At 43.5% G+C, this 26,952-nt stretch overlaps 1 protein-coding gene across 8 annotated transcripts in view; it reads left to right on the top strand.

Annotated features, from left to right (window-relative positions):
• Window positions 1–26,952, top strand: part of C10H10orf90 (chromosome 10 C10orf90 homolog) — a 260,276-nt gene that overhangs the window by 201,862 nt on the left and 31,462 nt on the right. For 6 of the 8 annotated variants that reach the window (XM_054659989.2, XM_063782258.1, XM_009459493.5 and 3 more), the window contains 3 exons: window positions 4,170–4,460; window positions 7,582–7,766; window positions 9,950–10,127. In XM_054659989.2, the coding sequence (XP_054515964.1) occupies window positions 4,170–4,460; window positions 7,582–7,766; window positions 9,950–10,127 (654 nt within the window). Of the gene's footprint in view, window positions 1–4,169; window positions 4,461–7,581; window positions 7,767–9,949; window positions 10,128–10,469; window positions 10,988–26,952 lie in introns of those variants that run through there. The other 2 variants (XM_016919616.4, XM_009459494.5) reach the window with 2 other exon arrangements.

Here is a 26,952-nt window from a genome sequence, read left to right as displayed (position 1 = left end):
TCATAGTTTTCTTACTCTTCCTTTGAGATGTGACTGACAGTCTTGCTGTTGTACTGGTTTCTCTCCTTAGCAACCACTCATGCTTTCTGATTTTCTACTGTGCCAAAATTGCCACAGTTATGAGACTGTGTGCATGTAGGGAGCCACTGGCTCAACAGGGGCTCATATAAGAACATCGAAGATTTGTACAATATTTGGAGAGATAATAAAATATCTTTGTCTATCAGATTGGCTTATGGTGACATTTTCTAGCCAATGGAGGTAAAATGCCTTGAAAGAGACCCATCTTTTTCTCATATTGTCCTAAGGACCTGCATGGGCTGGCGGTGTCCCCACCTAGCCCAGATGCATGCCTCTTCTCGGCTGTTCTTGATGATGTGTCATTGAGGTCCTTGAAATTCCGCCACCCCCAGTCCCTGCCCTGCATGGGTTTCCACAGGGCTCACATTTCACTGCAGAATGTCCTGCTTCAACTTATCCCTAAGGCCTGCAGTTGAACATGGTGAGGTCAGGAACAGAAAATCCAGACCAGCCCACTCCCCTGATGCTACTCCTGCCTGCCAGCATGCCCGGACACATGCCAGCCCTGCCTGATGCCAACCGTGATCAGTCCCTGGTGTCCAGGACTCATTCATCCCTTGCTACTTTCTTCCCCAGAATCAGGTCCCATAAACTCACATGAAAGCTATGGCCCAGCCAACCTGCTGAAGCCTCCTCTGGAAGCTTTTATCTAACAGATACAATGATGTCCTTACCTTAAAATAGCTAGCTTTTGGCCAGGCGCAGCAGCTCACGCCTGTAATCCTAGCACTTTAGGAGGCCAAGGCGGGCAGATCACGGGGTCAAAAGATCAAGACCATCCTGGCCAACATGGTAAAACCTCGTCTCCACTAAAAATACAAAAATTAGCTGGGCGTGGTGGTGGGCACCTGTAATCCCAGCTACTCAGGAGGCTGAGGCAGGAGAATTGCTTGAACCCGGAAGGCAGAGGTTGCAGTGAGCCAAGATTGTGCCACTCCAACCTGGTGACAGAACGAGACTCTGTCAAAAAAAAAAAAAGCTAGCTTTGTGCTTGCTAGTCAGAATTTTGATATAAAAACATATTGGTTAAGGGTACCTACATAGGTGGGAAAATTAAGAGACAAAAAGAATGTGGAGTAACCCACAGTTGAGGTGAGTGGTCCTGTCTCGTAGAATATGGGTGGGTGCCATCCAAGAGTAACTCAGGTGTCTGAAGCCCAGGAAATATTCCACTTCTTAATCTAGGAGGTAACTTTGTGGGTGCTCTGTTTAATATCTTTACATTGTAAATATAATGGATTTTGCAATAACAGAAGGAATTTACAACTGTTGGGCAGAATATTTTGGTTGGTTTTTTTCACTTCCTGCTGCATAGCTTAATTCTGGGATAATCAAGTTTGTGAGATTATTGCGCTATGGCATGTCAACCAATTTGGGAAAAGGGGATATGGAGAATGTTTCTATTTAAAGGACATTCATGATGGCCTAGCCCTCTCCATGTGTCAGACTCAGGACGGGGGCTTTAAGCGCCCGTCCAGTGAATGGAAATGCCCGGGATAAGTGGCTTCATTGGCAGGCTGCTCTCGAGATGGCCAGATCCTGCAGTGACTGTGGGTTCTCAGTGGGGTGATGCAGTTTAGCATGTTGGGCATGAACCGAGAACTCTCAGCCCACTCGGTCCCACTCGCACGTGGAGTGCATGGGAGGAGAAGAGCACACGTGCCGCCTTGTCCTGGGAGGGCCCACCTGAGGGTGACTGCACAGCTGACGATTGTACGTTTCAGAATGCGTGAAATGAGAACTGATCAATCAGTAGTCAGAAAAGTCCTTCTTTGGCTGCATATTTCTTTTCTCCAGTACACTAACCACCTTCTATTTTCTCTGAGTTGCTTTAACTCTTCCAAGTCACAGCCTGAACATCTGACTTACACAAGCTCATTCACATAAAAATTTACAATAAACCAGAGATAGATAGATAGATGATAGATAGATTAAAATATTGGCCAGTTGATCTCTGTAAATCTATAAATAAATACGTTAATTTAAAAAATCATACTCCAGGATGGATCCATATCACCTGGCAGATTGAGACTGCATCACTGATAACTAATTTGGCTTTTGATTCTGTCAGAGAGCTTTAATAAAAGAAAGTGATGTATGACTATTGTCAGACTTTTCCTGTCTGTAATATTTTGTACTCAAACAGAACCAATGTTTTGAAATAAAAGTTTGGAAACATATTTTCTGTACAATTTAGCAAAGCCAACTTTATAATAGGTAGTCAAACGTCTCCAAATGACAAAGGCTGATAACAGTTTCTTTCTTTTTGGTACTTTCTATGTATCCAACACTGGGGCCTGCAGGCACTTTGGACCTACATTTTGTTTATTTGTGCATAAGAACGTGGAAAGCTGGGTTTCTTCCCCTCTTGGTGAATAAGAAAATTGATGGCTCTCAGGTGGCCTCACCTGTGCTGAATCCCATGTCCAGGAAGGTGCTTTGGGGGCCCTCTAGACCCAGACTTTTTGCTCTTCCCTCTGTACTACACAGCCTGGCCCCACCCCACACAGCCTGCTTCCACTGGCTGGAGCAGTGGGGACTCCAGGACAGAGGGCGTGGAACAAATTGCAGACTTCTGAGAAATTGATGAGAGAGGTTGGTAGTCATGAGCTCAATTCCTTTTTATATATAAGACATTTGAGAAAATACAGCAAGAATATTCTTTTGTGTGTGTGTGTGTGTGTGTTTGTGTGTGTGTGTGTTTGTGTGTGTGTGTGTTTTTAGTAGAGACGGGATTTCACCGTGTTAGCCAGGATGGTCTCGATCTCCTGACCTCGTGATCCACCTGCCTCGGCCTCCCAAGCAAGAATATTCTTATAACTTTTGTTATTCCAGGGATTCCCAATGTGTTTTTTTCTGTCCCAACACACAGGAAGGCTAGGACGCATTCCCACTGGCAGCAATGGTGGAGCCATTTCTCTTGGGTGGCATCAGCATGGGGGGTTGAAAACGTGGTGCAGTCCCTCCCTTACTTAAAAAGAGTAGCTCTTTAAAAAACGTATAGGGCATTCCAAAATAAAAGAGGTTTAAAAAAATCGAAGAGTACAAAATGGATGGTGAAAAGAAAGCCTGTCTTCCACTCCCAATTCCTAGTGTTACATTGCCCTCTCCTGAGACAACACAGTCTCCCGCATCTTCTCTGTCCTTTGAGAGATTTCTGAGTCTAAAAGCATTTACTGGGGAAGCACACTGTCCTGCATTTTGCTTTGTTCATTAGATAATGTATCTTACAGATTAACCCACATCCACACAAGAGCATCTGCCTCATTCTTTTTAACCGTTGCAGAGCATGAATGTACCATAATTTATTTAATTAGCCCCCTATCGATGGACATAGGGTGGTTCCCAGGCTTTTGATAGTACAACATGGAAACAAGTGACATGTTGTACACGTCTTTAAACCCACTGCTTTATTAGAGCTATGCACCTTGACCCGATAAATTGTTTCCTATCTCTGTATTCGCCATAGTACGTAACTCGGCACCAATGCTTCTGCAATAGTAATCATAATAAACATTTATTCAAGCTGACTGTGCATCAGGTACTGTGCTAACCACTCTACATAAATTACTATTTCATGATAACATTACCTCAATTTTCATATTTGAGATTTATATAATAATATAGATATGTTGTTATATACAATATAATCATATAAATTATATAAAAGATATAATTTGTTATAGAAATAAACTGATTACAGAAACCTAAATAATATAATAATAAATAATTTAATACTAGTCCATTATATTATTGCCTTACCTCAATTTTATAGGTGAGGCTGGAAAGTTTAAATGTAGCAGAGGTGGGATTTGAACTCAAGTACTCTGGCCCCAGAATCAAGGTGCTAACTCACTCTATTGCTCACTGCAGATAATGTAATATGAGTTCCTAAGGACACCACCAAGCACAGTCTCTTTCAAGCCCAATCCAAGACAGCACTGTATACAGATGACGCTCCTAACTGAACTTGCAGTGCTGTACTCCCCCCCAAGTCTGTCCTGAGAAAAGCACCACGTGCGGTAGAAGTCAGTACATTAGATTGGATTCATAAGAGATTTTGAGCACAACTCTCGTTTTATTTTTAGTACACACAAAAGTATTTTCTGGAAGCAGCAAGAGGCAACAAGGAGAAGTATGTATGACTGTGTCTGCTCCTCCAGTGGAACAGAAGCCCACTAGACATTTCCTTCCCATTGGGGATAGCTCTCCAAGCGATGACTGTCTGTCTAGAGACCTTTCTGAGCCCACAGAGAGACGACATCAAAGCTTCCTGAAACCCAGAATCCTTTTTCCTGGGTTTCTTTGCCCCTTACAAGATGTATGTGCATCTCCGCAGGAAGACAATGGTGTTCAGATAGAAAGCAAGTTCCCCAAAGGTAAGGAGCGAGGGTGGTGGGTGACATCATTTGGTCTTGACATTCGATAAAAATTTGTTGATTGCCTACCTGGACCTCGTGCATACTGTCACCGTTCACCTGATGAAACCTCCCCTTCTCCAACTGGGAGAGCAGAGAGGGGACAAATGGTTGCCAAGTAAGAAGCTCCCAAGCACCCAGGAGGCAGCCCTATGTGGGTCAGGGATTTTCAAGACCACTGTGGGCAAGGCCAGTACTCCCTTGAAGCTGAGAGAAGACCACACCCAGGTGCACAGCAGATTCTCAGGCTCAGCTAAGGAAGGTTGGAGATGCAGGTGTGTGTGGCTGCTCTGAAGGCAGCAGGTCCTCTGGGTTGACTGTGGCCCTGTGACTAACTAGCAGGGATATAATGACTAAGGCACGGGGCTTCCACAGGTCCCCAGTGCTTAACAAGCATGAGACACTGGAACTCACGTGCCCAAAAGGTAGGTCCCAAACTCAGCCTCCCACAGAGGAAGAAACCAAGAATTAGAACACAGTCATTATTTCTCTGGGGATCAAGTTGCTGACCACTACTAAACGGTGCGACAAAGAATGTTATAGAAAGGACACAAGAACACATTGGAAAAATGTCCTGTGGCGCCCGGTTATGTCAGCAGGAAAAATGTACATTTCCTATCATTCTAAAGATGTTCTCAAAGAACTATGGAAAAGGACAGAAAGAAAGATATCAGCTTGGGTTGTAAAATTTAAATTGGTTATGGCAATTATAAAAGTAATTTCACTTGGAACACAAGTTAATCCCTAGCTTCTCATTCATTAATCGTTTAGAGAAGCATTTATTAAGCACCTACTGTATGCCAGGTGCTGTGCTTTATATCCCCTGCCCTCTAGGCTCTCCGTTGGCACAGGAAACGGTCAGCAGCATAGCCGTGTCTGTGTGGTGGGCCATGGGGAAGCCGAGGACGGCCCCTGACACTCAGAGGAGGGTCTGTGCAGAGGCATCTTTGCCAAGGAAGTGACTTGAGCAGGAACTTGAAAGTATATTTGGCGTTTTCAAATCAGACCTGAGGGCAAAGAGCATTGCAGGCTAAGGGAAAGGCACACATGACACAAGTGGCTGGGACAGGAGGAACATGGTTGATTTGGGGACCTGCAGAGGGTGGGGCCAGGGCGCAAGGGTTGTGGGGGTGGCAGTGGCTGGCGTGAGTCTGCAGGGGTCACGTGCGTCAGGTTGGAAGGCCTTTCTAAACCCACTTAGGAAGTCTGGATTGAAGGCAGAGCCAAGCCTTTGAAGAGGAAGAGACATAATTAGATTTGCTCGAGAGGAAACTACTGCCTCGTGCGCAATGTGGAGGACAGATGGGAGAGGAGCGCGGCTGGGGGCTGAGGCCCAGCCGGCAAGGAGAGCGTGGAGTCACTGTGCAGGAGGGGCTGCGGCTGCAGAGACGCTCAGGATCCAGGGATGGGTCTTTGAGCAGCGAAGAGGTGGGAGTGTTAGGGTTGGCCCTTGAGTTTCTGGTTCTGGTGCTGGAGAGAATGGTGGAGAAGGAGGCAGAGAAATTGTGGCTTCCTCCCCTGTGCACAGGGTGAACTAGAAAACATGCTCACAAGAAGACATGGAAACAGTGTGGCAGAAGGCAAGATTAACTCCACAGGACGGGGGTTGGGGCTAGTGTTAGGCCTGAAGGGGTACTGGGAGACGGGGGGTGGGTGGGGCAGAGTAGCCGCTCTTTTCCAGAAGGAACCAGAGCAAATGCTCAGAAAAATGAAAGAGCACTGGAAACCTTCTAAGTGGTGTGCTGTTGGTAAAGACTCCAAAGCGACAGCTGCAGGTGGGACGTCTACCATGAACAGCCATGAAAACTCCAGTTGGCTTGGGCTTGTAGGTAATAGGAACTGTGGGTGGGTTTTGAGCAGAGGTTGGACAGCTGGCCCAGGAGATGGAGGACCCAGGCATAAATGGTGAGTTGTAGTTGTTGTAGTCGTTGTAATCATGGAGATGCATCCCACGGAGAGGTGAGCCTCCAGAAGGCCACCTCTCCACTCCCCAGAGAATGAGCTCCTTTTGGGCACCTGGTGCTGTGGAGAGATGCAGAGTGGGTATGATATGGTCCAGCCCTCGAAGGAGTCATAGGCTTGTGGGGTGAAAGTATGATCTTCCAACCCCACCTGGTGATGGATGCTGCTGAATGAGTGATGTGTGTTCCCTGCAGTGACGTAGCAGAGGCAGGGATGGGTCGTGCCTTGGGAAGGGGAGAGAGGCTTTTGGAAGGTTTGGACTCAGCCTGGAGGGTGGGAGTCCACTGGGCAGAGGAATCAAAGGGGCTTTATGGAGATAGGCAAGCATGTGGGTGAGGAGTGAGGGAGAGGCTGCCATGCATTTTCAGAACTGGGGTGGTTTCAGGGTGCTGTGTTGAGGGGAAGGTGCAGTGAGGCAAGTAGTGGGGCTCATATGGGAGGGGTGAGCTAAGGACAGAGTGAAGGACATTGTGTTGCTTGCTGAGTCCAGTAAGTGCCCAGTGAATACTCATTAATCCCCAATCCATCAGAAACTGTCCTGCCTGAGATGCTGTTGGATCCATTCATTTCCTGACCTTTTCCACAAGGGAAAGTCAAAATGGCCCCAGGAAGAGCCCCAAACCAGCCTTGAAAGAGAAGTCATCCCAATTACTTATGCAAAGCCAGTGGTCGTCTCCAGCAAGTGCAGGGGAGGGCTCTATAATTGAATACCAGCGCCCTGTCCTTATATCATCAGTGTAGTAAGCGCTGGGTAGATTAATACACTGTCCCAAAACAACCGAACTGTGATAATTGGACAGGACACACTTAATATGAAGCACTGAATAGAAAAGTTTCTTTTCATTTTGAGCAAAGCCATCCTAACCATCAGAAGCCTACAGAATACCTCCCTGGCATAATTAGCTGGTCCTGAAGTCTGGCTGAATGCAAACGCTCTTCCTTGTGACCAGGGTGGCCGGGGGCTCTGTGATGAGGCATGATATTGTCAGCTTAACGAGACCCATTAATAATCCACTGGCGTTTCTATTTTCAAAATTGTCTTCTGTGTCTAATGGTATTGAGGAGCCAGGTGAAAATCACTTGGTGCCCTCTAAATGGGATTCTAAATCTTCTCTCCTAGGAGATTACACATGCTGTGACTTGGTTGTAAAAATAAAGGAATGTAAGAAGAGTGAGGACCCCACCACACCTGAGCCCTCCCCAGCAGCACCCTCGCCAGCACCCCGCGACGGAGCAGGGAGCCCTGGCCTGTCCGAAGACTGTTCTGAGTCTCAGCAAATGCCTGCAAGATCTTTGACCTTGCAAGTAAGGCCTTCTGTGTGTCCTGGCTTGATTCCTGCCAAAGGGAGAGATTTCCTAGGGAGTCCGTGAGCACACAACCTCACTTGCACCTCTGAGGCTGGAAACCTGATTTCACTTTGTAGCAGCTGTGTGACTGGGCAGGTCCCCTAAGCTTTCTGGGCCACTCTGTCACTGTTTGAATAATGGAGATAATGACACTGACTCCTCCAGGTTAGAATGAAGATCAAATACTATCAGTAGTGACAGTGACAGCAGCAGTGATAGATGCTCCAGCATTCCACAGGTCACTTCCTAGGCATCAGTGCCTCCAATCCATGCAAGGCTCCCAGGAGGTAGGAGCATATAGGGGCTCCAGATCTCAGTGTCTTCAGATGAGGACACTGAGCCTTTGAGAGGTGAAGTTGGCCAAGGTCAGATGGTCATGAATGGAGGGATAGGAAAGTTTTAGTTTGGCATCTTTTCCCAATTGTTCTATAAAATGTAGTATGCACACATTTTATAAAGTTTAAGAAAATACAGAGAATTAAAAATTAGGAGGGCAAACAACCTCAGAGGAATCCTCTGCTAACTGTATTGCACAGCTAGCCACACCTTCTTGGAAGGCACTTAATAAGGTTGCAAACCTCCCTGCAGTTGCAGTTGTGGAGATGGCTCCATTGGCTGGCTCCTGTACCCAGGGGGCCTCGGTGAGACCTGGGTGAGGCATTCATGGTGCCCCCAAAGTCTCTAAGGCCATTCTTGGTGGGGTGGACAGCCAAGGCAGCAGCTAAACCTGAGCCACCAGGCTGTTCCTAGGGGTTATCTCTTTAGGCATGGAACTCTGTTGAAGCTTCAGCACATCCAGTGACTTGTACCTTGTGGTTCTCTGTTCCTGGTGGCTGGCACCACGTGGGGAGCTGGCCAAGAAGACTTCTTCCCCAGTGTAGCTGCCAGGGACACATATGTGATACAGACTGAGCCCACACTTCTTCCCCCTGGGCACTCTGAGCTCCCAAGGAAGAGGAAGGGGGCAGAGGAAAGTTTCAGTCATGGCAGCATGCCCAGTGAGCCTTTGCTGAGCATATACATGCAGGACTCCTACTGTGTGAGTGATGCATTGTCAATGAGACATGGCCCATGACTTCCTGGAGCTCAGAGCCTAGCACGGAGGTAAACATATGACTCACTGTTGCTCAAGCCCATCGGTGAAGCACCATGCTCTGGCTCAACAGGGCATTTCAACAGGGATTCCTGGGGTAGATGGAACTTGAGCCAATGGCTATGGGTGGTACTTCAGGCTGGGGACAACTTGAGCAGAGACACTCAAGGAATAGGAAGTTAAGACCATAAAAGGCAGTGCAGGAAAAGAATGGGGTTCCCGTGGATAGGGTGTTACCATGTGATCTACCAAACTACCATGAGCCTCAGTTTTTGCATCTGTCAAATGGAAAGAAATATGCCTGCCTTCCTGAACAGTTGTGGGACTCCACGAGGTGATGAATACACATCAAGCACCTAGGCCGGCATCTGGGACGGAGCAGAATGGCAGTTAGTCTTGTTCAGGAGATCTGTGTCGGTGGCTTAGTGCATGGAGGTGGGAGTGGAGACATAGGGACTTCTGACATGGTTTGTGGAGCTCACAGAACTTTCTGTATAGGCAAAGGTTTCCTCCCAGCTCTTTCTACCCAGGAGGAGGAGCTGTTTCCTTTAGCGGCAGTTGTGGTGCCTCCTGAAAGAGCACGTTTTTCATGCTGAGTGGATGATCTGTGTCTGTGCTTCTTGGGGCTTCCAAGTGCAACAGAAGCAAGTGACTCAGCACCTCCATGCCCTCCACTCCCATGTCTCTTTGGAATACAGAATGTAGGGCTCTTGGATCGTCTTTTGGGAACAAATGACTCAGCAGGGTAGAAAGATGAATGGGCAGACGTTGCCTCTGCGCTCCCAGCTTTGATGCCAGTTGCCGGTCAATCCTGCTGCAGCAGGGGCCTCGGCGCTGGCCAGGCCTGACCCCCAGGACCTGTGTTGTCAACATGCCTGTTACCTTCTTTACACAAAGATGTGCAAGAAAAGTGTGACGTACTTTTGCACCGTGGCTTTTGGTCTCTGAGTGTTGTGCTTGCCATCGGCTTCTTGGCTGCATCAGACAGATGCGTTGCCTTTCTGTGTCACTGCTCTTAAAAATGACGTATTTTCTTTGCTTTGCATAGGAGGCACTGGAAGTTCGTAAGCCTCAGTTCATTTCTCGCTCACAAGAACGGCTGAAGAAGCTTGAACACATGGTCCAGCAGAGGAAAGCCCAGCGGAAGGAGGACCTGAGGCAGAAGCAGAGCCTCCTTCCCATCCGCACCAGCAAGAAGCAGTTCACGATTCCCCATCCTCTGAGTGGTAAGCTGCAGGTGGCTTGTGGAGACTGGAAAAGACCAGGGATGGGGGGTTCCTGGAGCTGGAGGCTTCACTCAGGGGTGATGGCTCCAAATGATGCCACTGACATACGCAGAACCTGTTATGGCTCCAAGTGGCTGACCCTCAGCATCATAAATCCTGTTCTTGGAGCCAGCCCATTTTGAGAGATCACATATGGGCATTGAGCTCAGCAGAAACAACTTGGGACACCAATTTACCATTACAGCTGGGACAGAAGCCACACCACTGTAGCAGCCAGGGTAGCAAGTTCAAATTCTTGGCTCCTAATAGATATTTGCAAGAGATCCCCTTTGCCCTTTATAGATTGCAAAACAGATCTCGGGGTGAGAGGTTGACTCCAGCTTGTCTACATCAACATTCGTCATCTTGAAACCCCTTTCCTGCTGTGAGCTCAGAGAATACATGGCCGGCTTCCCAGCACTGTGAGGCCAGTGTCACATTGACCCTGTGAGGGAGGGCACTTACTTCCTCACTGGAGAGGGAGTTATCAAGACCCTTCTCTGGGTGCCATGCTGGGAGCAAGACTGACCTCAGTCCCTTCTTCATGGAGCTTATAAACAGACTATTAAACTAGCAAGAATAACAAAAAGAAATGAGGGTAAGGATGGGGGACATCAGAGCACATACTTAGTGCCTGCCAACCCAAATCTTAAAATCTAGAGGCCTGGAGAAACCCCAGTTTTATTCCTTTGGATAGAGGAATGAGAACTTTCTTCCTAGGAAAATGTTTTGGCCCCTAGGAGGTGAAATCATGAGTATAACTCAGAATAAAAGTCTTTTGGGGAAATAACCATGTTCAATAAAGTGCAGCTTAGCAAACATTACCAAGATCTTATTCTGGGTGCCTGGGGGACTGAGGAAAATGGTGTTGTAATAGAATTCCTGTGAATCTCCCCAGTCTACGGGCAGGCTAAGTCTCCTTCTCTCCACCAGAACTCTGCTGGTGGAGCTGTCTAAAGACCTCGGGGAAGGATGAATTTGAATGCATCTTTCCCTGTGGCTAAATATTTGCCAAGACACCTGCTGCTCCCTCCTCATGACAAGTTCCAGTATACTAACGAAAGGGGATGTGCAAAGAGCTCCCCATGGGAAAATGTGTCTCTAACCAGTGCTATAAGTCCATTGGCAGATAAAGGTTCAATGGGGATATAGTTTCCAGGAAGCTTTTTCATCTCTGGCCTAATAAAGAGAAAACTGGGTTCAGGCACAGACTTCTCAAGTTGCTGTGAGGACCAAAGCCAGCACCAGGAGACCCCTGGGGCCCTCAGTGCCTCCACTGGCCCTGGGCAGTGTTGGGTGATGGTGCCCAGGCTGTGTGGGCCCCTCAGCCTCAATAGTTCTGAAGATGCTACTTGAGAGCATGGTTAGTTACCAAATTTGTGGTAGGCAACTCACATACACACACAAAATGGCACTGAGGGCTTCCTTTTCAGTCAGGTCCCTTCACTTTGGGAAGAAACAGAGACCCAGAGACCTTAGGGAACCTGTTCAGTGTGGTGCTGCACTGAGCTTCTCCTCTCCTGGGCCAGCACCTCCCGGCTGTGCCATTCTGCCAGCCACAAGTGGTCTGGGACACCATCATCCCAAGCGCCAGAGGCAATGTGGCCTTGGTCATCTGTACTGATTTCCTAGGGCTGCTGTGAGAAATCACCAAACACGGGGGCTTAAAAGAACAGGAACTGGCAGGGCCCAGTGGCTCACACCTGTAATCCCAGCACTTTGGGAGGCCAAGGTGGGTGGATCTCTTGAGCCCAGGAGTTCAAGACCAGCCTGGGCAACATGGAGAAACCCTGTCTCTACAAAAAGTACAAAAATTGGCCAGGTGTGATGGTGCATGCCTGTAGTCTCAGCTACTTGGGAGGCTGAGGTGCAAGGATCACCTGAGCCTCGCTAGGTCGTGGCTGCAGTGAGCCATGATCACACCACTTCACTCCAGTCTGGGCAACAGAGCAAGACCCTGTCTCAGAAAAAGCAAAATACAAAAGCAAAAACAAAAACAAAACAAGCCCAGAAACTTACTTTCTTGCAGTTCTAGAGGCCAGAAGTCAAAACCGAGGTTTCCACAGGGTTGGTTACTTTCTAGAGGCTCAGTGGTCAATCCTGTGTCCAGCCTCCCTCCCTGCTCCTGGCGGCTTCCTGCAATCCTTGATGTTCCTTGGTTTGTAGATGCGGCACTACAGTCTCTGCCTCTGTCTCCACATGGCCATCTTCCCTGCGTCTGTGTCTCTATGTTCAAATTTCCTTTTCTCATAAAGACAGCAGTCATTGGATTAGGGCTAACCTCACCAGTCTGACCTCATTTTAACTTGATTACCTCTGCAAAGACCCTATTTCCAAAGAAGTCACATTCAGAGTTATGGGGGATTAGGACTTAAACATATCTTTTTGGTGGGGCGACATCATTACACTCATTATATCATTCAACTGTGGTGTTTGCCCAAAACAAATATCCTTACAAGTTCACATTCCTTTAAATGGAAGTCTTAAAATTGTATGTAATAAAAGGTAACCAGGCTCAGTTCAGAATGTTAACTGAGTACCTTTTACTCCCCACATTCCAAGACAGTCCTGGCAACCAGCATGCTCTCAAAGTGGGACTTGGCCAACATGGGTTTTATGGCCACCCTGACCATCCCTGCCATATTTATGTGTTGATGAGAGCTTTACTTTTGGGTTCGTTTGTGTTAGGTCAGTGAAATCAGACAGCCTCTGAAACCAGAGCCTCATACAAGCTCGGGCAAGTGAGAAGAAATGTTTAAGGCCCTATTAAACAAGTCTGCAGTACACATCTTGTCTTCAGCCTGTCTGCTGGCAAGATGATAAAAGCAAAATGCAGATGTTTTTCTTACATGCTAAATTAGTTAATAAATCATATGCGTGAACGAGCTTTGGCTACAGTGTCAAGGCATCTGTTAAAAAGAAGACTCCTATTTGCTTTTGGTGCTGGGGTAGCTGCCTCTGATCGGGGCTTGTCAAGCAATCTTGGCTCAGGAGCAGAACCTGAAAGGTTCAAGTGGGAGCCCCGGCAGCTGACAATGCCAGAGAAGCCAGTCCCTGGACTTGCAGGGGATGACTATGGTGAGTCAGGGGACCAGCTGTACTTCATGGTAGCTAGTGAATTCTGAGCACCTTTGAGACCAGGGGAAGAGCGCTGCATGTGGGTGAGTGTTAATTAGGGTTAGGACTCCTTGTTTGGAGGCAGGAAAATTTTCATGAACAACTGGGGACTCTAGAGGGGCCAGGAAGTAGCATCATCAAGGTCATAGCTACAGTCTGTACCTGTCTTGACTATCTCATCACCTGTGGTTTGAACTCTCAGAGCCAATAAATACAATGCATAAGTCTCTCTCCTCACCCGGGTGCCACCTGAGCCACCTTCCCACGTCTCTAGCAGTGACAGAAGGAACTTCTTTGTCCATCTCTTCAGCGTACCTTGTTTGAGAACCCACACAGTGCTAGGCACAGTCCCTAGTCTGCCCACCTTGTGGGGAAGCAGGCGGGTGAAGAGGCAATGGTCATAGGATTCTCAGAGTGCCATGAAAGGAGTTTGCCAAGGTTGTTGTGGAAACTCATAGGTGGTAGCCTTGCTCCCACCCTGGGGAGGAACGTTCCCAACATGGGGGAGAACCATGCCAATAGGGCAGGGTGGGTGAGGAAGGGAACACGCAGTGATGAAAGGAGGCTGGGGACATGCAGTTTAGCTATGATTGGATGGTAAAATGGGGATGGGCGGGGAGGCAAAGGGGCCAAAGAGGAGCCCAAGGAAAGATGAACTGTAGATGCTGCTAAGTGTAATCTTGTTCTGAGGTCAAAAGCAAGGCTGGGAGCTGGTAGTGTAGCTTCAGGTACAACATGATGAGGGTGGGGCCTGGGCAGGGCAGTGGTATAAGGAAGGTAGTGGATACCAGGGGTTCTCAGGTAGAGGGATCAGTGGGAGGTGGTGATTGTGAGATGTGGAAGAGGGAGGCTGACACCCAGGCATGCCAAGGAAAGGTGGCAGGAGAGCTGGCCTTTGATTTCAAGTCTCCGACATTAGGAACACTCCAACCCAAGGGCCTCTCTCCTTCCCAAGTCAGGGCTCTACCTGTGCAATTCACCAGAGTTGCCTGGGAGTGATAAGCAAGGCTTCCCCATCATCATTATGCAGCTCCTGGGGTGCCAAGTGGATTGGGTCATGTTCAAAGGCCGGCCATAACCTGGGAATTAGCGTGTTCCAGAATTTGTCATTGCTCTGCCTTACAGGATGAATCCAGAGCAGGATAGGCTAAAAATAAGTGTGAAGCATCAGGCACAGCCCCTGCAGGTCATAGTGGGGACAGTACCTGCAAGTATTAGGGGGTACAGTCCCCGCAGGTGGGAGGGGTACAGCCCCTGCAGGTAGGGGACACAGTCTCTGCAGGCAGTAGGGGTATAGCTCCTGTAGGTAGTAGGGGTAAACCATAGCTTATAGGCAGTACGGGGTCAGCCCCTGCAGGTCGTAGGGGCACAGCCTTTGCAGATTGTAGAAGGTACAGCCCTTTTAGGTAGTAAATTTACAACCTCTGCAGGTCATAGGAACACAGCCCCTGCAAGTTGTAGAGGGTATAGCCCCTGCAGGCAATAGGGGGTTCAGCATTTGTAGGTCATAGGGGTACAGGCCCTGAAGGCAGTAGAGGTACAACTCCTACAGGTCATAGGGGTACTGTCTTTGCAAGTCATAGGGATACATCTCCTGCAAGTCATATGGGTACAGGCCCTGCAGGTCATAGGGGTATATCCCCTGCAAGTAGTAGGGGGCAGAGCCACTGCAGGCAGTAAGGATACAGTCCCTGTGGTCATAGGGGGTGCCACATCTGCAGATTGCAGGTGCTCAGTCAGTGGCAGTCTTCACCATGCCCCGTTGACACAATTGTGCCTGTATCCTGTGCCCACTGCAGCTCCTCGAACCTGGCCCTGGTTATCTCCTTCTAGGCTGGGGGCCCAGCTTCAGAGCCTCCCTGGATTCCATCCCTCACCCCAAAATCCAGACGCCTCTCAGCCTGACTCTGCCCACTCTCAACCTTTCCAGTTGGTCTCATTTCCTGTCCTTCCTTCACTCCAAAAACATTCATGATCAGGGTTCCCAAACCACCTGAGAGAAGCCTGTCTGTTCCTCCTCTCTGTGCTATAAAATCCTGCCTAACCTTGCAAGCCCCTCTCAAGTCCAGCCTTTTTATTCATCTCTTACCCCCAGACCCTTTCCTGTGCTTCCTGTAATAACTGAGCTGGGCTCTGGTGGCTTTCATCTCTCAGCCGAGCACTTTGTTATGAATTACTGCTACTGCCTGTACTCACTGCAGTTAACTCAGCCTGACAGTGCTCAAACTCAGCCCACGTTGCCCCCTTCTGTTCTCAGCTCATTTCCCCCTCTGAGGACACCTGTCAGGGTCCTCCTCCATGGCTCTCTCAGTTTGTCCCCTTAACCTTCGAATGTGTAGAAAACCCTTCAGGAACATCCCCTTCTTCTACAAAGCCGTCCTGATTCCCATCCTTCTTTCTCCCCTTCACTCCCTCTCCTCTCCTCTCGCTCCCATTTGAACACTCTTTGCATCTTGGTATTCTTGCATCCCTCCAGATCACCTGCCTTCTTCCCTTCTTCACTTTGGCTTAAGGTTGTGTGGTTGTGTTGGAAAACCTTCTAGATTGTAAGAGCTGGTGGGCATACTCCACACCAAATCACTGCGAGAGGCCCTGCTGCATCTAGCACAGCAGACTGAATTCATCCAAATTGCATTATCCGCACTTCCCAAGGTGAGCCAAGTCAGAGCCATTCAAATCATGCACCAGTAGAGGAATGGAATTCTCTGGAAGGCACGGCAGAATTCCTTCTCCAACAAATCTTCTTTCCCTGATGATTCTTGGTTGGAGCAAGTATTAAAATTAATTTGGATTCCCAGAGCATCTAGCTGAAGATGCGACCCAGGAGACAGGAGACAGAGGTGGAAGTTATCTCAGTAATAAAGATTTGCTCACTGAGCACAGGCCGCACTATCCTTCCTATTGACCGGTCTGATCTCAAGGCTCTCATTCTCCATATAGCCTTTAATAAATATTTGGGGCTAGTTCTCCTGATATTACTCACAAGAGAATTTTTAAATGTGCTTATCAGATAAAAATAAATTTTTACTTTATCAGTCTACAAAGAAAACAGGAAGCATGAATTACTGATAAGGCTGTTTCCCCAATTCAAAGACATTCACTTGTACACTTTTATTATTGTCCTTCACAGACACTGTGAGGTTGTATGTTTTTATTAAGATACTTGGGAAGAAAAGACCAATTTATGTCTATTGATTAGAAGTGGATTTAAAGGACAATTGTACTTCCAATTAAAATAATGTAAGGTAAAAACACTGAGTTTCAGAATGATAAGGAAAATGACTTTATGAGGAGTTACATTTCCCAATTGCCTTGATTTTATTTTCCAAGTGATTTCCCTTTATACTGCACAAAGCAGCTGAGTAATAAACCTTGCAGTGACACCACAGATATAAATCTACTTGGCAACAAGCATAAAGTTTATTAATAATCTATAAATTGCCATATTTTATGGTTCTCTAAAAAATGCTGGGAAACCCTGGAATTGGAGCAAACGGTGAAGTTACACTATCAGACTTGTACTGGATGTAGCTGTTTTATGGTGAGGTTGTGATTCAAGTCATTGTTAAAATTCCTTTAAATGAGCAGTTTAAACTTGTCATTAAAAAAACCATACGCCCACATTTTGTTTCAACTTTAAGATTTAATTGACAAATAAAAGTTGTATATATTTGTGCTGAATGACATGATGTTTTGATATATGTACATATTGTGAAATTATTAAATGCAGGTAACATATCCATCACCTTGCATACTTTTGGTGAGAATATTTAAGATGTATTAATACTACTCCCAGTAATTTTCAAATATAAAAAAGCTTTATTATTAACTATAGTCACCATGCTCTACAGTAGGTATCCAGAATTTACTCGTTCAGTTTAGCTAAAACTTTGTACCCTTTGACCAGCATCTCCTGGATTCTCCCCTGCTATCCCCTGGTAACCAACATTCTACTCTCTACTTCTATGAATTTGATATTTTTAGATTTCACATATAAGTAAGATCATACAGTATTTGTCTTTCTGTTCCTGGTTTATTTCACTTAGCATAATGTCCTCCACGTTCACCTCTGGTGTTGCAGATGACAGGATTTCCCTCTTCTTTAAGACTGTATAGTATTCCGTTGCATGTGTATGTATGTGTGTGTATATATATATCAATAGACTATGAGAAATTGTGTGTATATATACACACATATGTGTATATATACATTATACATATATGTGATATATATGTACACACACATATGGATATATATATATCAATAGACCAATCAATAGGCATAAATTGATCTTTTCTTCCCAAGCATCTTATAAAAACACAACACCTCACAGTGTCTGTGAAGGACAATAATACACACACACATGCACACACACACATATACACACACTACATTTTCTCTATCCATTAATCTGTTGATAGACACTGAGGTTGATTTCATATCTTGGCTATTGTGAATAATACCGCAATGAACACAGGAGTGCTGATACCTCATCAACATACTGATTTCTTTTCCTTTAGATAAATTCCCAACAGTAGGATTGGTCATTCTATTTTTGCATTTTTGAGGAATATCCATACTGTTTTCCATAATGGCCATACTAATTTACATCCCCACAGCAGTGTGCAAGGGTTCTCTTTTCTCCACATTCTTGTCAACACTTGTTATAGTTTGTCTTTGATAATAGCCATACTAACTGGTGTGAGGTCCTAGCTCATTGCAGTTTTAATTTGCATTTCCCTGATGGTTTGTGATGTTGCATGTTTTCTCATATACCTGTTGGCCAATTTTGTTTTTTTAGAAATCTCTACTCAGGTACTTTGCCCATTTTTTAATTAGGTCATTTGCTTTCTTGCTATTGGGAGTTGTCTGAGTTCCTTATATATTTTGGATATTAACCCCTTATTGGACATATGGTTTGCATATATTTTCTCCCATTCTACAGGTTGTCTCCTCATTCTGTTGATTGTTTCCTTTGCTGTGTAGAAGCTGTATAGCGTGATATAATTCCATTTGTTTGTTTTTGGTGTTGTTGCCTGTGCTTTTGAGGTCACATCCAAAAAATTATTGCCCAAACTAATGCCACAGAGCTTTTCCTCTGTTTTCTTCTAGTAGTTTTAGAGTTTCAGGAATTATATTTAACTCTTTAATTCATTTTCAGTTCATTTTTAAATATGGTGTAAATTAAAAGTCTAATTTCATTCTTCTGCATGTGGATATCCAATCTTCCCAACTCAATTTGTTGAAGAGATTTTCCTCTCCCCATTGTATATTCTCAGCTCCTTTGTCAAAGATTAGTTGAATGTAAATACATAGATGTATTTCTGGGCTTTCCAGTCTGTTCCATCAGTCTATTTGTTTTTATGCCAGCACCATGCTGTTTTGATTACTATGACTTCATAAGAGATTTTAAAATTAGATACCATGATGTCTCCAGTTTTATTCTTTTTGCTCTCAATCGCTTGGGCTATTTGGAGTCATCTGCAGATTCATATGAATTTTAAGATTGCATTTTCTATTTCTGTGAAAAATGTCATTGAAATTTTGATAGGTGTTGCATTAAATCTGTAGATCACATTGGGTAGTACAGATATTTTAACAATATTCTGCAAATCTGTGAGCATGGAATATCTTTTTACTCTTTTTACTTCTTATCTTTTAATTATGTCTTCAGTTTCTTTCATCAGTGTTCTATAGCTTTTAGTGTACATATATATTTCACTTCCTCAGTTAAATTTATTTCTATGTATTTTATTTTTGTGATGTCAGTGTAAATGGGATTGTTTTCTTGATTTCTTTTTCATATAATTCATTGTGTGTGTACAGAAATGCTACTGATTTTTTTTTTTTTTTTGAGATGGCGTCTCTGTCACCCAGGCTGGAGTGCAGTGGTGCAATCTCGGCTCACTGCAACCTCTGCCTCCCAGGTTCAAGCGATTCTTCTGCCTCAGCCTCCCAAGTAGCTGGAACTACAGGTACATGCCACCATGCCCGGCTAATTTTTGTGTCTTTAGTAGAGACAGGGTTTCACCATATTGACCAGGCTCGTTTCAAACTCCTGACCTTGTGATCTGCCTGCCTTGGCCTCCCAAAGTGCTGGGATTACAGGCATGAGCCATCGCGCCTGGCCCCGCTACTGATTTTTGTATGTTGATTTTGTATCCTACTATTTTACTGAATTTGTTTATTATTTCTGTTTTGTGGTGGAGTTTTTAGGGGTTTCTACATATAAGATCATGTCATCTGCAGAGGTGATTTCACTCTTTCTTTCCAACTTGAATGCTTTTATTTTTTTTTCTTAAATAATTGCCATAGCTAGGACTTCCACTACTATGTTGGATAGAAGCAGCAATAATAGGTATCCTTGTCTTATTCCTGGTCTTAGAGGAAAAGCTTTTAACTTTTCATCATTGAGTATGATGTTAGCTGTGGGCTTATTATATATGGCCTTTAATGTGTTGAGGTATATTCCTTCTACACCTAATTTGTTGAGAAGTTTTACCATAAAAGGATGTTGAATTTTATCAAATGTTTTCTCAGTGTCTTTTGAGATGATCATATGGCTCTTGTCCTTTATTCTGTTAATGTGGCAAAGCACATTTATTGATTTTTGATACTGAACCATCATTGCATCCCAGGCATAAATCCTACTTGATCATGGTGAATAAGTCTTTTAATTTGCTATTGAATTTTGTTTGTTAGTATTTTGTTGAGGATTTTTGCATCTATGTTCATCAGGGGTATTGGGCTGTAATTTCCTATTTCTTAAAATGTTCTTATCTGACTTTGGTGTCAGAGTAATAATGGCCTCATAAAATGAATTTGGAAGTATTCCCTCCTCTTCAATTTTTTTGAAAGAGTTTGAGAAGGATGGTATTAATTCTTCCCTAAATATCTGGTAGAATTCAGCCATGAAGCCATCTGGTCCCAAGCTTTTTTTTTAAAGAGAAGATTTTACAATTTCTGATTCAATTTCCTTACTCATTGTGACTCTGTTAGGATTTTCTATTTCTCCACAATTCAGTCTTGGCAGGATGTATGTTGTTAGGAATTTATTCACTTCTAGTAGTATCCGATTTGTAGGTGTATAATTATTCTTAGTAGTCTCAGTCTCTTATAATTCTTTGTATTTCTGTGGTATCAGTTTTCATGTCTCTTTCATTTTCATTTGATTTGTCTTCTCTCTTCAGTCTAGCTAGAGATTTGTCAATTTTGTTTATCTTTTCAAAAAAACAATTTTCAGTTGTGTTGATCTTTTCTATTACTTGTCTAGTCTCTCTTTCATTTATTTCTTACCTGAACTTTGTTATTTCCTTCCTTCCACCAACTTTGGGCTTAGCTTGTTCTTGTTTTTCTAGTTCTAGTTCTTGATTAGTCCCTTGAGGCGTAGCAGTAGGTTGTTTGAGATCTTTCTTCTTTTTTAATGTAGGCATTTACTGCTATAAACTTCACTCTTAGAACTGTTTTTGCTGCATTCCATATGTTTTAGCATATTGTGTTTCCATTTTTGTTTATCTTGAGATATTTTTAAATTTCTTTTTTTGATTTCTTCCTTGACCCATTGGTTGTTCAGGAGCATGTTGTATAATTTTCACATATCTATGAATTTTCAAAAATTCCTCCTGTTACTGTAGTTTCATACCATTGTGATGAGAAAAGATACTTGATATGCGGCCGGGTGCGGTGGCTCAGGCCTGTAATCCTAGCATTTTGGGAGGCTGAGGCAGGGGGATCATAGGGTCAAGAGATCGATACCATCCTGGCCAACATAGTGAAACCCCGTCTCTACTAAAAAAAAAAAAAAAAAAAAAAAAGAGCCAGGCATGGTGGCAGGCTCCTGTAGTCCCAGCTGCTTGGGAGGCTGAGGCAGGAGAGTCACTTGAACCCCGGAGGTGGAGGTTGCACTGAGCCAAGATTGCACCACTACACTCCACTCCAACCTGGAAACAGAGCAAGACTCTGTCTCAAAACAAAAACAACAACAACAACGAAAAGATACTTGATATGATTTCTATCATCTAAATTTATTAAGACTTATTTTTTGGCCTAACATATGATCTATTCTGAAGAATGTTCTATGTACACTTGAGAAGAATATTTATTCTGTTGCTGTTAGATGGAATGCTCTGTGTATATCTGTGAACGCCACTTGCTTGGATGTATAGTTTAAGTCCAATGTTTTCTTGTTGATTTCCTTCAAGATGATCTATTCATTGCTGAAAGTGAGATACTGAAGCCTTCCACTACTATTGTATTGTTATCTCTCTCTCCCTTCAGATCTATTATTTGCTTTATATATTTAAGTGTTCTGATATTAGATGTATATATATGTTTGTAATTGTTATATCCACTTGATGAATTGACCCCTTTATCATTATATTATGACTCTGTCTCTTTTTACAGTTTTGGACTTAAAGTCTATTTTGTCTGATATAACTATAGCTACCTCTGCTCTCTTTAGGTTTTCTTTTATCGGAAATATCCTTTCTATCCCTTCACTTTTTGTCTATTTATGTCCTTAAAGCTAAAGTGAGTCTCCTGTAGGAAGCATATTATTATTAGGTCTTTTTTTTTTTTAACCCATTGAGCTACTCAGTATATATGCTTTTTTGATTGGAGAATTTAATCTATTTGCAGTCAAGGTAATTATTAATAGGTAAGATATTACTGCTGCCATTTTGTTGTTTTCTGGTGTGTTTTTTAGATCCTTTGTTCATTTCTTCCTTTCTCGATGTCTTCCTTTATGATTTGATGGTTTGATGTAGTAGTATGCTTTGGTTTATTTCTCTTTGTCTGCTGTGTATCCACTATAGGTTTTTACACTGTGGTTACTATTAGGCATACATAAAACATCTTGTAATTATAATAGGCTATTTTAAGCTGATAACAACTTAATTTTGATTTTACACAAAATTCTGTACTTTTACTTCCTCTCCTCACATTTTATGTTTTTGATTTTACAGTTTACATATTTTTATATATTTTTTTCTTAACAAATTATTGTAGCTGTAGGTGTTTTAAATAGTTTTGTCACTTAACCTTTCTACTAGAGATATAAGTGATTTTTATCTGACCATTACACTATTAGAGTATTCTGAATTTGACTATGTACTTACTTTTACAAGTAAGTTTTATATTTTTGTATGTTTTGATGTTAGTAATTAGTATCCTTTCACTTTAGCATGAAAAACTTCTTCAGAATTTCTTGTAAAGCAGGTTAATGGTGGTGAACCCCTTAGCTTTTGGTTTTTTTGACAAAGCCTTTATCTCTCATTTCCAAAGGGCAGCTTTGTTAGGTAAGGAATTTTTGGTTGACAGATTTTTTTCCCCCCAGCACTTTGAATATATCATCCCACTCTTTTCAGGCCTGAAAACTTTCTGCTGAGAAATCAGCTGATAGCCTGATGGAGGATTCCTTGAATATGAGGATCTTAATTTCTTTTGCTGCTTTTAAGATTCTCTCTTTGTCTTTGATTTGTGACAGTTTGATTATGATATGTCTTGGTGTAGTCTTCTTTGGGTTGAATATGATTAGAAACCTTTGAGTTCCTGTATCTGGACATTTATATCTTCCCCAGATTTGGAAAGCTTTTTGGTACATTTTTAAATAAGCTTTCTGTCCCTTTCTCTTTTCCTTCTTAAACTTCTTTTTAAAAAAAGATTTTATTTTTCCACAGGTTATTGGAGTACAAGTGGTGTTTGCTTACATGAGTACATACTTTAGCGGTGATTTGTGAGATTTTGATGTACCCATCACTCGAGCAGTATATGCTGTACCCTATTTGTAGTCTTTCACCCCTTGACCCCCTCCCATTCTTCCCCCTGAGACCCCAAAGCCCATTGTTTAATTCTTATGGCTTTGCATCCTCATAGCTTAGCTCTCACATGGTTTTCCATTCCTAAGTTACTTCAGTTACAATATTAGTCTCCAATCTCATCCAGGTCACTGCAAATGCTGTTAATTCATTCCTTTTTATGGCTGAGTAGTATTCCATTGTATATATATATATACACCACAGTTTCTTTATCTACTCATTAATTGATGGGCATTTGGGTTGGTTCCATGATTTTGCAATTGCAAATTGTGCTGCTATAAACATGCATGTGCAAGTATCTTTTTTGTATAATGACTTCTTTTCCTCTGGGTAAATACCCAGTGGTGGTATTGCTGAATCAAACGATAGTTCTACTTTCAGATCTTTAAGGAATCTCTACACTGTTTTTCATAGGGGCTGTACTGGTTTACATTCCTACCAGCAGTGTAGAAGTGTTCCTTGATCACTGCATCCACGCCAACATCTACTGTTTTTTGATTTTTTTATTATGGCCATTCTTGCAGAAGTAAGGTGGTATCACATTGTGGTTTTTATTTGCATTTCCCTGGTCATTAGTGATGTTGAGCATTTTTTCATATGTTTGTTGGCCATTTGTATATCTTCTTTTGAGAATTGTCTATCATGTCTTTAGCCCACTTTTTGATGGGATTGTTTGTTTTTTACTTGCTGATTTGAGTTCATTGTAGATTCTGGATATTTGTCCTTTGTCAGATGTATAGATTGTGAAGATTTTCTCCCACTCTGTGTTTTGTCTATTTACTCTGCTGACTGTTCCTTTTGTCATGCAAAAGCTCTTTAGTTTAATTAAGTCCCAACTATTTGTCTTTGTTTTTATTGTGTTTGCTTTTGGGTTCTTGGTCATGAAATCCTTGCCTAAGCCAATGTCTAGAAGGGTTTTTCCAGTGTTATCTTCTAGAATATTTACAGTTTCAGGTCTTAGATTTAAGTCCTTAATCCATCTTGAGTTGATTTTTGTCTAAGGTGAGAGATGAGGATCTAGTTTCATTCTACATGTTGCTAGCCAATTATCCCAGCACCATTTGTTGAAAAAGGCATCCTTTCCCCACTTTATGTTTTTGTTTGCTTTGTCAAAGATCAGTTGGCTGTAAGTATTTGAGCTTATTTTTGGGTTCTCTATTCTGTTCCATTGGTCTATGTGCCTATTTTTATACCAGTACCATGCTGTTTTGGTGACTATGGCCTTATAGTATAGCTTGAAATCAGGTAGTGTGATGCCTCCAGATTTATTTGTTTTGCTTAGTCTTGGTTTGGCTATGTGGGCTCTTTTTTGATTTCACATGGATTTTAGAATTGTTTTTTCTAATTCTGTGAAGAATGATGGTGGTATTTTGATAGAGATTACATTGAATTTGTAGATTGCTTTTGGCAGTGTGGTCATTTTCACAATATTGATTTTACCCATCCATGAGCATGGGATGTATTTCCATTTGTTTGTGTCATCTATGATTTCTTTCAGCAGTGTTTGTAGTTTTCCTTGTAGAGGTCTTTCATCTCGTTTGTTAGGTATATTACTAAGTATTTTACTTCTTTTGCAGCTATTGTAAAAGGGGTTGAGCTCCTGATTTGATTCTCTGCTTGGTCGCTCTTGTTGTATAGGAGAACTACTGATTTGTGTACATTAATCTTGTATCTGGAAACTTTGATGAATTCTTTTATCAATTTCAGGAGCTTTATGGAGGGATCTTTAGGGTTTTTGAGGTAAATGATCTTATCATCAGCAAACAGTGACAGTTTGACCTCCTGTTTACTGATTTGGATGTCCTTTATTTCTTTCTCTTGTCTGATTGCTCTGGCTAGGACTTCCAGTACTATGTTGAAGAGGAGTGGTGAGCGTGGGCATCCTTCTCTTTTCCATTTCTCAGAGGGAATGCTTTCAACTTTTCCCCATTCAGTATTTTGTTGGCTGTGGGTTTTCATATGTGGCTTTTATTACATTGAGTTATGTCCCTTGTATGCTGATTTTGCTGAGAGATTTAATCATAAAGTGATGCTGGATTTTGCCAAAAGCTTTTTCTGCTTCTATTGAGATGATCATATGACATTTGTTTTTAATTCTGTTTAGGTGGTGTATTAAATTTATTGACTTGTGTATGTTAAACCATCCCTGCATCCCTGTTGTGAAACTCACATGATCATAGTGGCTTATCTTTTTGATATGTTGTTGGATTTGGTTAGCTAGTATTTTGCTAATAATTTTAGCATCTGTATTCATCAGGGATATCAGTCTGTAGTTTTCTGTTTTGGTTATGTCCTTTCCTGGTTTTCGTAGTAAGGTGATGCTGGCTTCATGAATTAGGGAGCGTTTCCTCTTTCTCCATCTTCTGGAATAGTGTCAATAGGATTGATATCAATTCTTCTTTGAATGTCTAGTAGAATTCTGCTCTAGAATTCATCTGTGAATCCGTCTGGTCCTGGGCTTTTTTTGTTGGTAATTTTTAAATTACCGTTTCAATCTTGCTGCTTGTTATTGGTCTGTTCAGGGTATCTAATTCTTCCTGATTTAAGCCAAGAGGGTTGTATTTTTCCAGGAATTTATCCATCTCTTCTGTGTTTTCTAGTTTATACACGTAAAGGTGTTCATTGTAGCCTTGAATGATCTTTTGTATTTCTGTGGTATCAGTTGTAATATCTCCCATTTCATTTCTTATTGAGGTTATTTGGATTTTCTCTCCTCTTTTCTTGATTAGTCTTGCTAATGGTCTATCAATTTTATTTATCTTTTAAAAAACCAGCTTTTTGTTTCATTTATCTTTTGTATTTGTGTATGTGTGTGTTTCAATCTCATTTAGTTCTGCTTTGATCTTGGTTATTTCCTTCTGCTGGGTTGGGGTTTGATTTGTTCTTGGTTCTCTAGTTCCTTGAGGTGTGTGACGTTAGAATGTCAGTTTGTGCTCTTTCAGTCTTTTTGATGTGGGCATTTAGGGCTATGAACTTTCCTCTTAACACTGTCTTTGCTGTATCCCAGAGGTTTTGATAGGTTATGACACTACTGTAATTTAGTTTGATGAATTTTTTTTTTTTTTTTTAATTGATCATTCTTGGGTGTTTCTCACAGAGGGGGATTTGGCAGGGTCATAGGACAATAGTGGAGGGAGGGTCAGCAGATAAACAAGTGAACAAAGGTCTCTGGTTTTCCTATGCAGAGGACCCTGCGGCCTTCCGCAGTGTTTGTGTCCCTGGGTACTTGAGATTAGGGAGTGGTGATGACTCTTCAAGCATCTGTTTAACAAAGCACATCTTGCACCACCCTTAATCCATTTAACCCTGAGTGGACACAGCACATGTTTCAGAGAGCACAGGGTTGGGGGTAGGGTCACCGATCAACAGGATCACAAGGCAGAAGAATTTCTCTTAGTACAGAACAAAATGAAAAGTCTCCCATGTCTACCTCTTTCTACACAGACATGGCAACCATCCGATTTCTCAATCCTTTCCCCGCCTTTCCCCCCTTTCTATTCCACAAAACCGCCATTGTCATCATGGCCCGTTCTCAATGAGCTGTTGGGTACACCTCCCAGACGGGGTGGTGGCTGGGCAGAGGGGCTCCTCACTTCCCAGTAGGGGCGGCCGGGCAGAGGCGCCCCTCACCTCCCGGACGGGGCGGCTGGCCGGGCGGGGGGCTGACCCCCCCACCTCTCTCCTGGACGGGGAGGCTGGCTGGGCGGGGGGCTGACCCCCCCACCTCCCTCCCGGACAGGGCAGCTGGCCGGGCGGGGGGCTGACCCCCCCACCTCCTTCCCGGACCGGGCGACTGGCCGGGCAGAGAGGCTCCTCACTTCCCAGTAGGGGCGGCCGGGCAGAGGCGACCCTC

The sequence above is a fragment of the Pan troglodytes genome, chromosome 8 (genome assembly GCF_028858775.2).
Source record: "Pan troglodytes isolate AG18354 chromosome 8, NHGRI_mPanTro3-v2.0_pri, whole genome shotgun sequence".
In the NCBI taxonomy this organism is placed as follows: domain Eukaryota; kingdom Metazoa; phylum Chordata; class Mammalia; order Primates; family Hominidae; genus Pan; species Pan troglodytes.
This window is presented reverse-complemented; position numbering and strand designations above follow the sequence as displayed.